The sequence below is a fragment of the Hibiscus syriacus genome, unplaced genomic scaffold (genome assembly GCF_006381635.1).
Source record: "Hibiscus syriacus cultivar Baekdansim isolate YM2019G1 unplaced genomic scaffold, ASM638163v2 tig00110895_pilon, whole genome shotgun sequence".
Classification (NCBI taxonomy): domain Eukaryota; kingdom Viridiplantae; phylum Streptophyta; class Magnoliopsida; order Malvales; family Malvaceae; genus Hibiscus; species Hibiscus syriacus.
In genome coordinates, this window is record NW_024062903.1 from 4147450 (window position 1) to 4163865 (window position 16416).

The window sequence follows — 16416 nt, forward strand, 5'->3', positions numbered from 1 at the left end:
TGATTGAGAAAGTTGAACCACTATAAATCGCTGTACAATTCTCTATTTTTCAATCTCCTTACTCCCTAAACACAAAATCATTCCGACCCCTTTTTGCAAACCGTTCCAGTTGTCGATTCGAGCTTCCGAAAATCCTAACATAATGCTTTGACAAAGAAACAAAAAATATATACATATATACATGCCGAGAAATAAATGGAAATAAAGTTAACATAATGGAATATAAAAAATAAATAGAACAAATTCATGCCACATAATGGAACAAACCACACATGTTAAGAAAACACGAAACAATAAAGAAAATGATGTAAAGAAGAGATCAATTAAATTAAAAGAAAAGAAAATTGCAAATTGCAAGATCAAGTAAAAAAAACAAAGACAATTTAAGAATTAATTAAATTAAAAAAATAAAAACGATTATTGTCAGATCAAAATCTCGTAAAACGTAATAGTCTTTTAAATATAATTAAAAGAAAACGTGAAATATAAAAACAAGGACCAAATTAAAAATAAAATAAAGCGTAAGGTAAATTTAAAAGGAAAACCATAGTTAAAAATTAAATAAAAGCATAAAATGGATTTTCAATCAAACTTTAAGGACCGAAAATGTAATTTATCACTACCCGTGAGAAAACACACGGATCCCAAGGGCTCCAAATGGGTCCTAGGGTCGAGTATAAAGCCCAAATATGGTGAAACACATTTCATTTTTCCTATCTCCCTCAAAATGGATCAAAATCCTCTCATTCTTTTCTCTGAAATGTTCTTCAACAAATGAAGAACATTCGGCTGGAGTTCATGGATAACCCAGATTCCGGCCATACTTCACCTTGCCGGCCGCCGTTCATCGGCGATGAAACCCAACATTTTTTACACCATTCGAAAGCTCTCGTCCCCCTCTTTTCAAATTCCACCACCACTCTTATTAAAAAAACCTCGAGGAGGGCAAGATCTAAGAAAGATCTTTCGCTTACCCCTCCTCTTGATCATCGGTCTCCTCCTTTCGTGGGGGGTTTTTCGAGCCAAAATGAAAAACAACAAAAGGATACAAACAAATCAACATCCAAGAGCCGAATAAAAAAAAGATAAAAAAGTTACCTTGTATATTAACGTTTTTTAGCTTACAAGTGTCGTATGCCTTCAAGTCTAACTTATTTTTGTTTTTGTTTTAACTTTGCATGGATTTATAGACTTAGGAATCCATATTTTTCGGTTCATTTTAGAGTCCTAATTTGACTGAAATGCTACTTTCTTTTCTATTTTTGACTTGATTCCACGATGGTGTCGAAAATTCTGGGATATGGGGGTTGCTTGATGCGGCTGGAACGAGGACTCTCCAAGAGCCCTATAGTGCTTTCATTTCGACCGTCGGATTACACGTTGATCCAACGATCCAGGATGCGCGGTGCTGAAGGGAAAGGAGGCAAAACCCTAACTCCACTAGGGCAAGCTTCTCGTGTGCTGGGCTTGGTCTATTGGGCCTAGTGGGGATTTTTTTGTTGGGTTGGATCTGCAAATGAAACAAATATATATATATGTATCATAAATAATATGTAATAATATATAATGTATATTTAATGTATATATACTGATATAATCTATATATATATATTTTGGTACACTTGAACAAAGCAGTAAACTAGTGTCTCAGCTGGTGCTCCTCGTTCTTATCCGCTCCCAACAACACCTGAATTTCAGGTGGAGGCAACTTTAGAATAGCGGAATCATCTCCTTGTAGAAGTGCGAGATTCGTAAGTTTATCGGCGCATTTGTTTCCTTCACGCCAGATGTGCCGAACTTCAACCACCCATCCTTCCTTAAGGATGTCTAAACAATCATTTACCAAATCAGTTTCAGAGGCGTCAACCACTTTGTCTCCATTAAAGAGGTCCACAATCCATTTTGCATCCATCTCTAGGATTAGGTTTCTAAGCCCTAGACTTTTCTCTAACAAGAGACCCTGCCGAGCCCCCCAAATTTCAGCGAGCGAGCTATTAACCCTCCCTAGTCTAAGCATGAATCCCGCTTTCCAGTCCCCATTGCTATCTCGGATCAGACCACCTGCAGTCGCCAGGCCAGAATTCATTTTATACACACCATCAGTATTTAGAATCCAACCCCCTTCAGGAGGTTTTTTCCATTTAACCCAACAAGGATCATTAAACATCCTGCTATGTGAGTTTAACAGGGCTTTATCTACATCCATTGCAAGCCGTTTGGCATAGGTAATCACTTGAGAGGGATCCATTGATGTTTCTTTAAAGATCATTTCATTCATGCTCTTCCACAGTCCCCAAATAGTAGCCATGAACAAAGGATATAATATAAATATGCTATATAATATACGTGAATATATAATGGCATAATATAGACCCACTATATCATATAGTATATTATATAATATGGTATGTATATATTATATAATATAAACATAATATATATACTATACAACATAAATAAATATATAGTCATATAATACGTTTATACTATACAACATAAGTAGACTAATGTAATATAATAATACTATATAAACAAGGTCGGACGAAAATGTGTGTCTACACATATTTCAGAGCGAAAGAAGTAAATAAAGGAAATATGTATTCACCTTGTCGTAGGAAGGATCGGTAAAAATGGCATCGATGGGTGCTTCTGCTAGGTTTCTGACTTTTTCAAAGATTTGTTCTGAGACCATGGATAGTTTGTATTCCTTCTTTTGTTTGCCAGCTCTTGTAGCCAGTCTGATTTGAGGTTCGAGATATTTAACCGCCTGAATCAACAAACCATATTAATGGGATTTTCCATTAATTGATAGGCACAAGAAAAGCCTGCAACTTACCTCTGGATGAGCCAGTCTTAACCCAGCTTCTAAGTCCTTCTCGATGATTTCACGAGCTTGCACATCTATCATCAAGACTTTGTCCCACATTCATGCATATACCAAGTTGAGATCACTTAAACTAAGGTGAAACACACCAAATAAGCATAGATGAAAGAATATGGAAAACTGACAGACAAGTCAGTCTGCAGATTTTTAGAGGTTTACAAAGCTTAAAAGCAACTTCAACATATGGATTAGACAAGCTAATAACATATTAGCTCTCAAAATAACAACAATTAACATTGTATGAAATGCACACAACACATTAATATAGTAGCAAAGGCCCATCAAGGTGAGACCAAATCATAACCCAAGAAATGATGACAAACCAGGCATATCAAGGAAAATAACAATACATTTATTTTCCCATCATATTCTTACTACCGATAGGAGCTACATTGAAACTACCATCCCACCATACACAAATTATAATAACAGTGTATCAGACAATCCTCCAGAATCTAATAGAAGTACCAATATGAGAAACCTGAATGAATAAACAAACTATATCCCATCCCACCGAGATCAGCCTACCTTTATTTTCCCCAACAATACCCTTTCTAACTAGACATCATTCCAATACATGTTTTAGCTATTATCTAGTTTCCAACCTGAAGTTTTACTTTAAAGGGAGTAAAAGGATGATAAACACAATGAATAGACAGTTAGACAACTAAATAAGTCAGACATAAGCAATAACTTTGCAAGGGATATACCTTTATGATTAGCATCTAACGGCTAACTCATCGCGATATATTAAAAAATAGAAGGTATGTTGGCAATTACAAATTAAATCAAACTCTACACTATGCCAAGACTACCTGTGATAATCACAACAGAGTCAAAAATCTGCATTCATAACAAAACAAAAGCTTATGTTTATACCTCATCCATAGTTGGATTAACAACAAACTGCCCACAAATTCTCCCTAGCCGTACCACTCCAATGGGTCCACCCCATGGAATATCTGATAACATAAGAGCAGCGGATGTCGCATCAGAACAAAGAACACTTGCCATTACCTATCGAATCCGACAATGTCAATCAATTGGAAATTTGAAATAAATAAGTATTTGCACATGGTTGAATCTGAAAAGGAACAAAACCTGGATCTCATGGTAAAAGCCAGCTGGAAAAAGAGGTCGGATGGGCCTATCAATTAGACGACCACACAAAAGTTCACGTTCTTTTGGAGCACCTTCCCTCCGCATGAATGTATTTGGGATCACACCCTGAGCAAATTGCTTCTCTTGCTAATCAACCTTACAAGAAAAAAAATCCAACGAGACCACAAACACAAAATCAGAAAACAAAAGGTTGTAAGAATCAAGAAATGAATTTTCTAAAATTAAAATTAAAAATTTCTTTCTACCGTTTACTTTAGCTTTAGATAAAACCCAAACACAATTTTACAAACCCAAATCTCGTTACCGTTTAAAATGAAATAAGTAGTTTTTTCTCACCTAACTAGAAATACTACTCAAAGAGTACTAAGGTTGATACTTTTTCCTATAATCAAAGATTAAACAAAAAAAAAGGAAGCAAAAGGACAATCCAAACAGATCTTAACCAGCTAAGCGAGCTTAGAACATTGACATCGAACTAAACACGTTTAAATAACAATGAGACAAAATTACATTTCAACCAAAATGAAAACTCAAACATTAATATTGAAATTACCCAAACTGGAGGAAAGAATAAAAATATAAAATTGAGCAAATTACGTACAGTGAGCGGTAAAAAGTCTCAAACGGCGTCGCCTTTACCGGCGGAAACCGTGGACAAAACTTGGGTCCCATCCACGCCCAAAACAACAGCACCATTAGCAAAACGAGCCATTTCACCCGTTTCAAGTGAAATTACCCGAGACCCAATCTCGAATTCTTCCTTCAACGACTCAAGAAACTTGGTCCCTGCCACAGGTGGGTCAGGCCGGTCGGACTCCAACATCGATAGACCTAAACGGCCGCTACAGAAGTTGCGGAAATGTAAGGCTCTCCATGTTATAAGAGGGTTGGGTTTAGCTCGAGCTCGGATTGCCAGTGACGGCATTGCCATGGTTGAGTAATAAAGGAGTTTGGTTTTGGGTTTAGATAGAGAATGATGGCAATCTAAGGGGATATTTGTTTGGCTCTAAATGGATTTATTCAGTGATTAATGTTGAATCGTTCCACGTGTTTGTTTTTCACTTCTAAATGATTTAGTATTGACTGATTCAGTAAAATAATGTTGAATGATTTTGCATCAAAGTATATTTTGAATGATTCAAAATCATTATCAAACAGCTTGTAACATTCAGAGTTAAGTCATACAGAGTCTCTGAATTATTCAACATTTGAATCATTCAGCGATTAATTATTCTGAAATAAACCAACAACCCCTAAGGGTGCGTTTGGATGGAGTAATCTTACATTCCCGGTAGGATTATTTTTTTCCTGACCAATGATACCCATGGTTGGTTCAGTATGCTTTCCCAAGTGAATGTAATATTTATTTCCCAACAGTGAATATTCCTGGGAATGTTATTCCCCACACCCGTTAGGTATTATTTCATTTTGTGTGTTAAGGGCTAAACTACCCTTGTTTTTCCGTTTCCATCGCACTCTGCCATTTTTTGTTTTTGCCTCTGCAGTCATCGTCGCAAGCGAAGCATCACGCCGCCTCCGGCTGTTTCCAGACACCAACATGTATGTCTCTCTTCTCATTCGCACTCTGCCATTTTCGTGATACAAAACCATTCATTTGTGTGCCATTTTCGCAGCAACATGCGTTTTTGAAATTCCATCGACTTTATCTATGTTTGGGTGCCATTTTCATCTCTGTTTGTTGTTGTTGTTGTTTGTTTCTGATTGAAAATCCATCGACTAATGTTTTGCTGTTTTGAATCTGATTGTTTAGGTTTTCATCTCTGTTTTTTTGTTGTTTTTCTGTTTCGTGTAAGAAAGAAAGGGTTAAAAAACTAAGACATGGCTTTAGACTTCAGAGGCACTGTTGTTACCTAATTGGTTGATAAATCGATTTTCAAATGAATTCTTCTTTGATATAATGGCCCTTGAATCCTCAATTTTCAGCCGACCCACTTTCATTATTCAACAATGTCTCGTATTTCCTGTTTCTAAATCTATTGTTGTTGAGGAATACTTGGCCTAAAACATCTATGATTCTTAGTGTTTAAAGAACAAGGTCTGGTATTGACTGCTCTCTTGAGTTTGTCTGCCTTCTTCTCAATGGCTGAGACTGCTATAACTACATTGTGGCCTTGGATGGTACAAAAACCAATATCAATCTCAATCTAGTCAAGGTTCTAGGTGCAGAACTAGTACATACCGATGAGGAGGAAGGTACTAATTTCTAAAATGAATAATCAAACAAAACACACACACACGCGTTTAATATGTTCAATAAACTCCAATGTATAACTTTGTTAGTACAAGTTAAAAAGTTGAGTCCAATCGTTTTCTAATGTATTCCAGATATAGGTATAGTCATACCTAAATAAAAGTCAAGCTCTTAGTTTCCTTCACTTCACCTTCAAGAAGATATAAATGAACATTTTCATCCTTTCCAATTCTATAAAAGATTCATGTATTATCTCACTTATCAAATAAAACTAAGGTTGACAAATAAAATCAAAAAGAAGGTAATTTTCAAAGTACCACCTTTTGCCTTTAGATCCCCATCTAGGAAATAATGTTCCATGGTTTATTTAAAATAAAATGTATTTTTTATCAATTCTCTCTTGAATTGCTTAATGTTGTTAATGAGTTTATAACATGTTTTGTTGATCCAAAGAAAATAAGCAGTACATTAGTTCCTGGAACATTGATGATATACAGAAACATATCTATGTATACCTTTTCAATGAAAAAAATTAGAATAAGATATAATTCACCAATTAATCAAATATATCTCATTTTTAATGTATTTTCCAATATCATTTTGAAGATTCCAATATTAAACTGATAACTTTTTTTTGTTAGAACCAATATAATTCACAAATATATCTCCTTTTTTTTGTAATAAACAATGTACCAAGAGAAAGACTGTACAACTACTATTGAATTAGGAAAACTGTTTGTTGTGTATTTGGGGGGTGTATGGTATGAGATAACAAGAGCATGGATGTTAAGTACATTTAAATTCTACATGAACAAAAACTAAAAGCATCTGATTTTGATAAGACAAGCATCTGATTGATAAATAATAAACTGCCTATTTCCTGCTTATCTATAATGCTCTATAATAATCAACATATTTACATGCCAAATCATACATTACAGATAAGCATGAGCACCTCTGATAAAGCACATTCCTATTTAGAGCAAAACAACATGGAATTTTAACTCAAAGTCTTAGCACAACATAGACAGTATTCCTATGAAAATAAAACAAGGAGACTATGAAAATTTAACTGTAGAAAAACTAATAAAAAAAATCACTAAACAAGCGTCATTTCCCCAACCTTGAAAAACATGTTAATTGAAAATTCTGAAGCAACTCATGCTGAAATATTTGTGGAGGCTTGATGTCAGTTTTATGTCCAGGAAGAGACCAGTTGTGCTTTATAGGAGGACGAACGACATACCTTTCCTTTTAAAAATTTTATATTGATCTGTTGCATTAGATGATCTTTCATGAGATTAACTTCCAGCAAACCCAGCTGAGAGTTTAGGAACTAGAAAATTAGCCATGGCACCAAATACACTAGAAGTGGGAGGTGCGGCTGTTTCATTTTCGAGGCTGATTTGTTAAAAAACAGTCTGCATATAACCAAATGCATTGGAATCGTATGAATCAGAAACTTGTTTTGTTTTATACCATAAATGATCATTCAAATGCTTGTAAATAATCATACCTCGATAGCCAAAGAGCTCAGTAACTTGCTGAACTGTATTGACATAGTTGTTCTTCTATCATCATTTTGTTATAGTGCCATTTTTATTGTGTTCAATTATTTTAATTGTGATGACAAACAATTGTTCTTGTTAAATATTATTATTTTCTAATATTAAAATGTTTGTTCATAATAACAGTTATGACACGTTTACCAATGCGAAAGAAAATGCATATCGCCACAATTCTTATTTTACAACTGCAAATGATGGAGATTGTGTGTCATATGCTTATGGTTATTTCAGTTATTCTTAGAAAATATAAATATTGACCTAAAATAACTTATGCACATGAAAGACTTCATAGACATAATATTAGATCACTTAATTTACATAAAATTGTATTTGAAAGTGATCGACAAAGTGTTGATAATTGTCGAATGGATAAGAGAGCATTTATCAAATTGTGTCACCTATTACAAAGTCAAGGTGGGTTAAAATAGAGTCGATATATGTCTATAGAAGAAATGGTTATTACTTTCCTTCATATTATATCCCACCATATTAAGATTAGAGTTTTAAAACGTCAAACAGTAAGATCTGGTGAAACATTTAGTAGAGTTCTCCATACAATGTTAGCTTCAGTCTTGAAACTGCATCCAATATTTTTTTAGAAAACCATAACCGATACAAGATAATTCAACAGACGATAGATGAAAATGGTTTAAGGTATTGTATCATAATTTCGAACTTTCTTTTTAGTTAATTAGTAATGCTTAATAAATAAATGGATAGTAATAATGCAATTTAACTTTATTTGATGAATATAGGGATGTTTGGGCGCTCTAGATGGAACGTATATTAAGGTCAATGTAGTTGCAATCGATAAACCTAGATACAAAATAAGAAAAAATGAAATTGCGACAAATGTACTTGGTGTTTACACACCAAACATGCAATTCATTTATGTTTTACCTGGGTGGGAAGGTTATGCAGCTGATGATAGAATACTCAGAGATTCCATTAGTAGAAGAAATGGTTTAAATGTTCCACAAGGTAAATTATTAGGTCATTAATATATAATATATATATATATATATATATATATATATATATATATATATATATATAATATATATAAAGAATGTAAAATTCTTACAAGTTTTGTATATTAATTTACTTTTTAAATTAAAATAATAGGGTGTCTACTTGCACCATATAAGGCCAATGATACCACTTGAATGATTGGAGAGAAGGACACCAACCTACCACCCCTCAAGAATATTTCAACATGAAACATTCTCAAGCTAGGAATGCATTGAGAGAGCTTTGGCATATTGAAAGCGAGATGGGCAATTTTAAGGGAAAAATCATTTTATCTAGTGAAAACACAATGTAGACTCATTTCAGCTTGTTGTCTTCTCCATAATTTCATAATTGTGAGCCAAGCAGTGCTTGGACTGAGTGGAGAGACAAATTAGCAGAAGATATGTTTACTAGTTGGTTGGCGTCGTGTACTTTAGGATAGATGTTATTTTATGTTATGTATGACTTCCACCTTATATTTTATTTAATGTTAGTGGTTATTACTTTCATGTATTTGACATCTTTATATTTTATGGCATAAACTTTATTAAATTTTATGTATTTTTCTTCTATAAAATTCGAATTTTATTTGTTATGGACATTCATTACTTATGTCATTTAGTACATTTGATTTTTATTATGTTTCTATTTTAAATTTCATTTATGATTAGTATTGACAATGATGACATGTTTTATGTTAGGTTATACATTTTTTATATACATCTTCTTAGATTGTTTCCAAGAGAAATATGTCAACATCAAATATGGAATCTCAAAGGGGGGAAAAACCATCGACATCTAGAAAGGTTAAGTCTTTAGTAACTAAAAGGACATGGACTAAAGAGGAGGATGCTGCACTTGTTGAATGTTTACACATTTTGGCTGAAGACCCACATTGGAAAGATAATAATGGAACATTTAGATCATGTTATCTATCTAAACTTGAAAAGATGTTAGAAATCAAGCTTCCAACATCACAAATTAGGGCCCATCCACATATTGAATCTATAGTGAAGCTACTCAAAAGACAATACAATGCTTTATCTGAAATGTTGAATATTGGAAGTGGATTCAGTTGGAATGAAGAAGAAAAATGTTTAACTGCACCAAAGGATGTGTTTGATGATTGGGTTAGAGTAAGTATTTTAATTGAATTTATCTTCTTTCTATACTCTTTGTTATCTACTTAGCTTTGTAAGATTTATTAAATTTGTGATTTTATTATATTGTAGAGTCATCCAACTGCTGCTGGATTGAGAAACAAGTCATTTCCATTCTTTGATGACTTTGTTCATATATTTGGAAAAGAAAGCTACACGAATAGCAGTGGAGACAGCAGCTGATGCAGTGGAACATATTGATGTTGAAGACAATGCATTTATAGTTGCATTACTTAAAGAAGAGGGAGTAAGAGATTCTGAATCAAGAGAGAATGTTGGTGCTTCAACTTGCCAAACGTCTGATGCTACTGCCTCTACCCCTACAATGAAAAAAAGTAGCTAGCAAGAAAAGGTCTCGAAGTGATGATGGGTTAACCGAGCTTGTACAGGAGATAAGTAAGTTCGGTGCTGCATACCGAGAAATTGCCAAAGAAATTAACAATATTACTGCTTTATTGAAAAAGGAGGCAGAAGGAAATGATCGAAGAATGTCGATTTTCACTGAAATCATGAAAATTGAAGGACTGTCCACTGATGAAATGCTTACTACAGGAGAGTATATAAGCAAATATGCACACAAGGTAGATTTCTTCTTTTCTTTGCCAAATGAATTCAAGCAAGATTATGTGATTAAGCAATTGGTTGAATGCCGTCAATTTAGACCATCATTTTGATTGTCGTCCTTCTAAAATTATGTCGATCTCTTTTTTATTATGACTTTAGAATATGGTCCCAACTTTTTTGTGTAGCTTAGCCAAGTATATGTCATCTTTGACTTGAAAATTTTGTGTGTATATAATATAGCCAACATATATGATCGTTTTAAAATATCATGGCTATTATCTTTTGTAAGTCTGAACATTGTACAATCTTTTGATATGACTTTAGAATATGGTCCCAACTTTTTTGTGTAGCTTAGCCAAGTATATGTCAATCTTTTGACTTGAAAATTTTTGTGTGTATATAATATAGCCAACATATATGGTTACGTTTAAAATATCATGGCTATTATCTTTTGTAAGTCTGAACATTGTACAATCTTTTGATGGTTAATGTTATACTTCTTTTTGTTATGTAGTATATGAGTTCCAGTAATGTGTTAGTTTTCGAGCATTTACTGCATCAAGTTTTAAATATTGCCCACTGAAGACTTTTTAATTTGTGCAACTCCAAAGCATCGGTCACAGCAACAACATCAAGTGCACCAGGTAGATCTGTTCATTAAAACTGAGTGTTTACAATCTAAAAGATCAAGATTTTGAAAACCTTGCGGTATCCACAGTGATAAACAATTTGTAATGACAACTTTTCCAGCTTTGAGTGGTAGAGCATGGGGCAATTATAGTGTTCACCTGCTTGTTTGAAAAAATTAGAACTATTGCACCTTTAAGCTCATCCTCCTGCTTAACAGTTTATCGATAAGCGTCAGCATCTACCATATGGAAGTAAAGGAGTTCATAAGGAGTTGAGGGAGATATGACTATCAATAATCTTATAATATTCAAAATGTAACTAAATTTCCCAAAGGCTTTGTAGCAAATGGCAATGCAAGCAGGCTGTGCAGGCCAACCAGATAACTACGGGATCAAAATGAAATTCAATGGTTCAATTGTAAGTAATAAATTTAAACCAAATTTCAGTATAAATTAATGAGATAAATAATAATGAGATAAATAATAATGATAAATTATGCAGAATTAAGTATAAATATAAAAGATAAATAACTATATTATTGTATATAGAAGATATAATAAATATTATATCTTAGATAACAAAAATAATTTACATATTTTTATTATTATGAATATCTATGAAGAATTTCCACAATATAAACATTTAGTTAAATGTTGATGTAAAATTTTAATATATTTTTACATAAATTATGTAAAATTTAATATTAATTAAAATAATACATGATATATTTAAATACTCAAGTAATATATTATCAACAAATAGAATTTTTATATAATAATTTTTATTTAAATATTTAGAATTTCACTTGTTAAAAAAACAAATATAGAACAAAGACAATTTGGTAAAATATACATTCCAGTAATCTTTTATTCCTCCAACCAAACACTGTAATCTTACATTCCTGCCAAACCAACCAAACACAGTAATGTAACATTCCCAGTAATCCTATTATCTGGTAATCTTTTATTCCCATTGGTAATCTTATTCCGTGAACCAAACGCACCCTAAAGGAAGATGGTAGGATTTTAGGGTTTGAGTTGGTGTGTTGAGGTGTATTTTACCATTTTGAGCACAATATTTTCTTGTCAATAATAATTTATTAAAATTCGGTTCAATTCAAAAAATCAATTCAATTTAAACTTCATATATTAGACTCACTTAATAAATAAATAAATTTTAAATAATAAAATATAACTAATCAACTTGACTAACTCGAATATTCATCCTTAATTCATTTTGCCCTTAATTTCTTCGTCATTTTAAAATTATTTTTTTATCAAATACTCCTCTAATACTATAGAATATTTATGTAACTTCAGTTATTATTTTTAACAATAAATTTAGTCTTTTCAAGATTTAAATAAGGAAAATTTTAAAGTTGAATTTAATTAAAAATAATCAATAAAATAATTGAAAATTCATAATAAATTAAAATTATCGTATTTAATTTTTTACATGTGATATCTTTGCTAAAATGATCATATCTTGAGTTCTTGATGTCCAATTAAAGCGTTTCAAAATGCGTTAAAAAACTAACTGAAATTCGATTCTATATCAATAATCATTGTGCTTTGAAAATGCTCTGATCACGGCTGAAAATTCATTGCAAGTTGACTAATATATTAAGCTTCAATATCGACTTCAATAAAAATATTTGGGCCTTGCAAATGGTAGGTCGAACGATAGTTGAGTATTAAAATGTTGATGGCACGTAAAGAAAATTCTTGATCCTCCACCTCATCATTATCTTGCTCACCTTCATAATATGGTACTTCAATTCAAAATAACCTTTTACACTTGTCCTAAGGAATAAGACTCATCACAATTATAACACAACCCCTTAACCCTTCTTTTGGCCATTTCTGTTTGTGCCAATCTCTTAGTAAAGGGTACGAAAGAACTTTGTTGATGTTTTCCGCTGGTTTCGTTGTTTATCCCCCTTCCATTTGCATTGAAGTTTTTAGTCGTTGGAATGATTGGATTGTTTTCAGTGTCTTAGAAAGTTGACCAATTCAAGTTTGTTCGAGATGAAATTTTTGAACAGATCTTTTGTTTACGTTCCAATGCTTGAGCCATATTTACTGCAACGCTTAGGTTTCCTGACAGTTGCATCTCAATCTCAATTTAAGATTATAAGTCTTAGCCAATAGTGATAGAAATTGACTTTGATATTCTTCTATAATCCTAGTCTGTTTCAGGTTGGCAAGTTCCCCGAAGGGGTTATTACTCATAGGTGACATAAACCTCAAATGACAATACTCTTTGAAATGCCCCAATCAAGGCCTACCTCCTCTTCTTCAATTTGATCAACCCGTAGTTGCATCTCTCCTAAGAGATGAAATGATGCTAAGCCTACTTTGTCATGTTCATTAGTTTGATGTTTCTAAAGAATTTCTCGCACCATTTCACCCACCCTAAAGGATCTCCAATATCATTATAGGTGGAAAATTTCATCTTACTGTTGTGGCACCATAGACCCACCTTGTTGCGAGTCTGAAGTCCTTTTTCGGCTTTCCTGTTGTTCATAATTTCTATGTGGATACCCATTCACCGTCTTTTACATAGCATGAGATAATCTAACCACATTCTTCTCTAGTGCTCGATGTCCTGTAGTAATTTATTCCATGAAATCACTCACTTCTTTGTCAAATCCTCGGCGTCACCCATGACAGTTGGTTATGACACCAAGATGTTATAAGCCTTAGCGTTGGATCTAGTCACAGGACTAGATGTGAAAGAATTTTTGGTGTGACATATGATTAATCAAGAAGCATATTAGTTCTTGACAAAACCCCCTCTATGAATAACGTTTTCTGAGAGAGTAATTATTTGTCTTCTTTATTCAATATTAGAAGCCTTTAATGGGCCTATAGTGACAAAGGACATACGTACCAGCTTGACTCCACAGCTTAGGCCTCTTTTCAATTAAAAAATAATAAGTTTTAAATGTATCTAAAAAATTGATCATTATTCCACTCTAAACTGTTATCATATTATACTAGTACAGATATTATTGTTCCTATAGAAATATTATTGATATTATAGATTGAAAAATTAAATAAATACTCATTTGATTAAAAAAAATTACAACCCAGCGAATGCGGTTGTCGACTAGTTAGTAACAAAGTTTTGGCAAACTTCATAGCCTTTGCATCAAAAGCTGTGCATTTCCCATCTCAATCTCACTACCTTGCAATTCACTTCCATCCTGAAACAACATCTCGATTTCTTCCAATGATTTCCCTTTAGTTTCCGGCACACACAAGTGCACAAACGCCACTGCTAGAGCCGAAATCACAGAAAAAATGAAGAACGTTCCTCCTACAGTAATGGCTCGAGAAACCGAGAGGAACGACATGCAAATAAGCCCACTACTAACCCTGCTACCCACTGCTCCGAGACCTGATGCTTGAGCTCGAAGCCGTAGAGGGAATATCTCGGACGAAACAACCCAACATATCGGTCCGAGTCCGACTGAGAAGAAAGCCATGTTCATACAAACGAATATGATAGCCATTCCAGTCCGGAGCCGTTCATCCTTGAAAAATGTCAAAGTGAAGCTCAAACAGAATAGGCTAAATGTCATCCCTATTGTGCTTATGTAGAGCAAAGGCTTTCTACCTAATTTGTCAATGAGGAAAATTGCAATCAAAATGAACATGGTCTTAGTGAAGCCGGCAACCACTGTTGCCACGAGGAGTTCAGTGTTTATCTTTATCCCAGCATCTCTGAAAATTGTTGGACTATAATACACGGTTGCATCGATACCAGACATCTGTTGGAAGCATTGGATTCCGCAACCGGTAATCAACATCCGTCGAACGGAGGGACTCGGATTTAATATCTCGAGCCATACTGCTTTTGATTCGTACTTATTCGCAATACTAGCTGCTACTTGTATCTCTGCTAATCTTTCCTCTACTTCCCCTGCATTGTCGTATGTCTTTGAAAGCACAGATCTTGCTTCTTCGACTCGGTTTTGCATCACGAGCCAGCGAGGGGATTCGGGTATTATGCACAAGGTAAATCCGATGAAAACAGAAGGAAGGATCCCCACGGCAAGCATAATGCGCCAGTTTGTTTGTACAGAAAACCCTGAGAATGCATAGTTGGAGATGTATCCAAGGAGAATGCCAAGGTTGACAAAGATCTCAGGGAAGGAAGTAAGAGAACCTCTAGAAACGGGAGGGGATATCTCGGCGATGTATACGGGGGCAATCATGATTCCAAAACCGATCCCAACCCCGGCCAAGAGTCTACCGATCATGAGAATTTGGTAAGAAGGTGCCAAAGACATTATAGCTGCACCAGATTGGAAAATAATGGAAGCAAGGGCTATAGTCCATTTTCTACCAATGGTGTCAGATGTTTTGCCACCAGCTAAGCTACCCAAAAGTGAAATTATGCTAAAACTTCCCACCAGGATTTCTTCTTGTATCTCTGATATCTTTAGATCTGCCTGGATGAATATAATTGCTCCACTCATTACACCCACATCTGTCAACAAAATCAGAATCCCAAATGTAAATATCAATTTGGGATTTCACCAATTATATAAATTTAAAAACAACATTGAAACCTTACAAAAGAAAGAAAGAAATGATAAAAGACAAACCGTAGCCAAGAAGCACGGAATTGAGAGAGGCAAAAATGGAACAAGCCAATACATATTTCCTCGTAGCATAACTATTTCGCATTTCATCCAATTCTCTTGTGTTCCTCTCTTCTTGCACTCCCATTGAATAAAGCCTTTTTTGCAACAATTTTCAATTTTATATATAGTTTGTCTAGGGACGAAACCACCACCAAAGTTTAGCGCGAATCAATTATAAATAGTAATAAAATGAAATTCAAGGTATACTTATTAAACTATTAATTTAAAATTTAAACACGAGGAGGTTAAGGTTTAATTCTACTAGTTTCATAATTATTTTAAAAAATAGTAATAAAGCTTAATTTATTTAATTTTAAATGAACATAGACTTAAAAAATATTCATTTAATTATTTATATAGAGTTACTATTATGTTTTTCTTTTAAGTAAAAAAGAATTCATTTTGAGACAATAAACCGAGGTAGGGCAATTGCCTTTGATTCCGCTCACCAGCATTATTCCCCGAACTAGCGACATAGAACTTATCCAAATCAACATAACCCCCTTGGAATATTGACTTGTTACTCCGCTTTCAAGTCTATTGTATGATTGAAGGGAAAAGAATCTTCCAAGGTCCATCAATCTCGTCTCATAAAACCTTGGAATTCAGGT

The 16416-nt window shown here is 33.7% G+C and overlaps 1 protein-coding gene and 1 pseudogene across 1 annotated transcript; both read right to left on the minus strand.

Annotated features, from left to right (window-relative positions):
- The window catches only part of LOC120145906, a 28155-nt pseudogene extending 23218 nt beyond the window's left edge, over positions 1-4937 (minus strand).
- A 9353-nt stretch (positions 4938-14290) lies between these two features.
- Positions 14291-15890, minus strand: LOC120146061 (probable polyol transporter 4). Its single transcript, XM_039159732.1, has 2 exons — positions 15767-15890; positions 14291-15648 (listed from the first exon to the last, which is right to left on the minus strand). Exons 1-2 carry the CDS (start codon positions 15888-15890, stop codon positions 14291-14293), a joined length of 1482 nt encoding a protein of 493 aa, XP_039015663.1.
- Between the last annotated feature and the right edge of the window lie 526 nt (positions 15891-16416).

Bases quoted from the DNA above. Each gene is read 5' to 3' on its own strand.
- LOC120146061 (XM_039159732.1), bottom strand. From the start codon at position 15,890: ATGGGAGTGCAAGAAGAGAGGAACACAAGAGAATTGGATGAAATGCGA. The intron at 15,649-15,766 runs GTTTGTCTTTTA...TTTTGTTGACAG, and splicing joins TTCCGTGCTTCTTGGCTACG to ATGTGGGTGTAATGAGTGGA.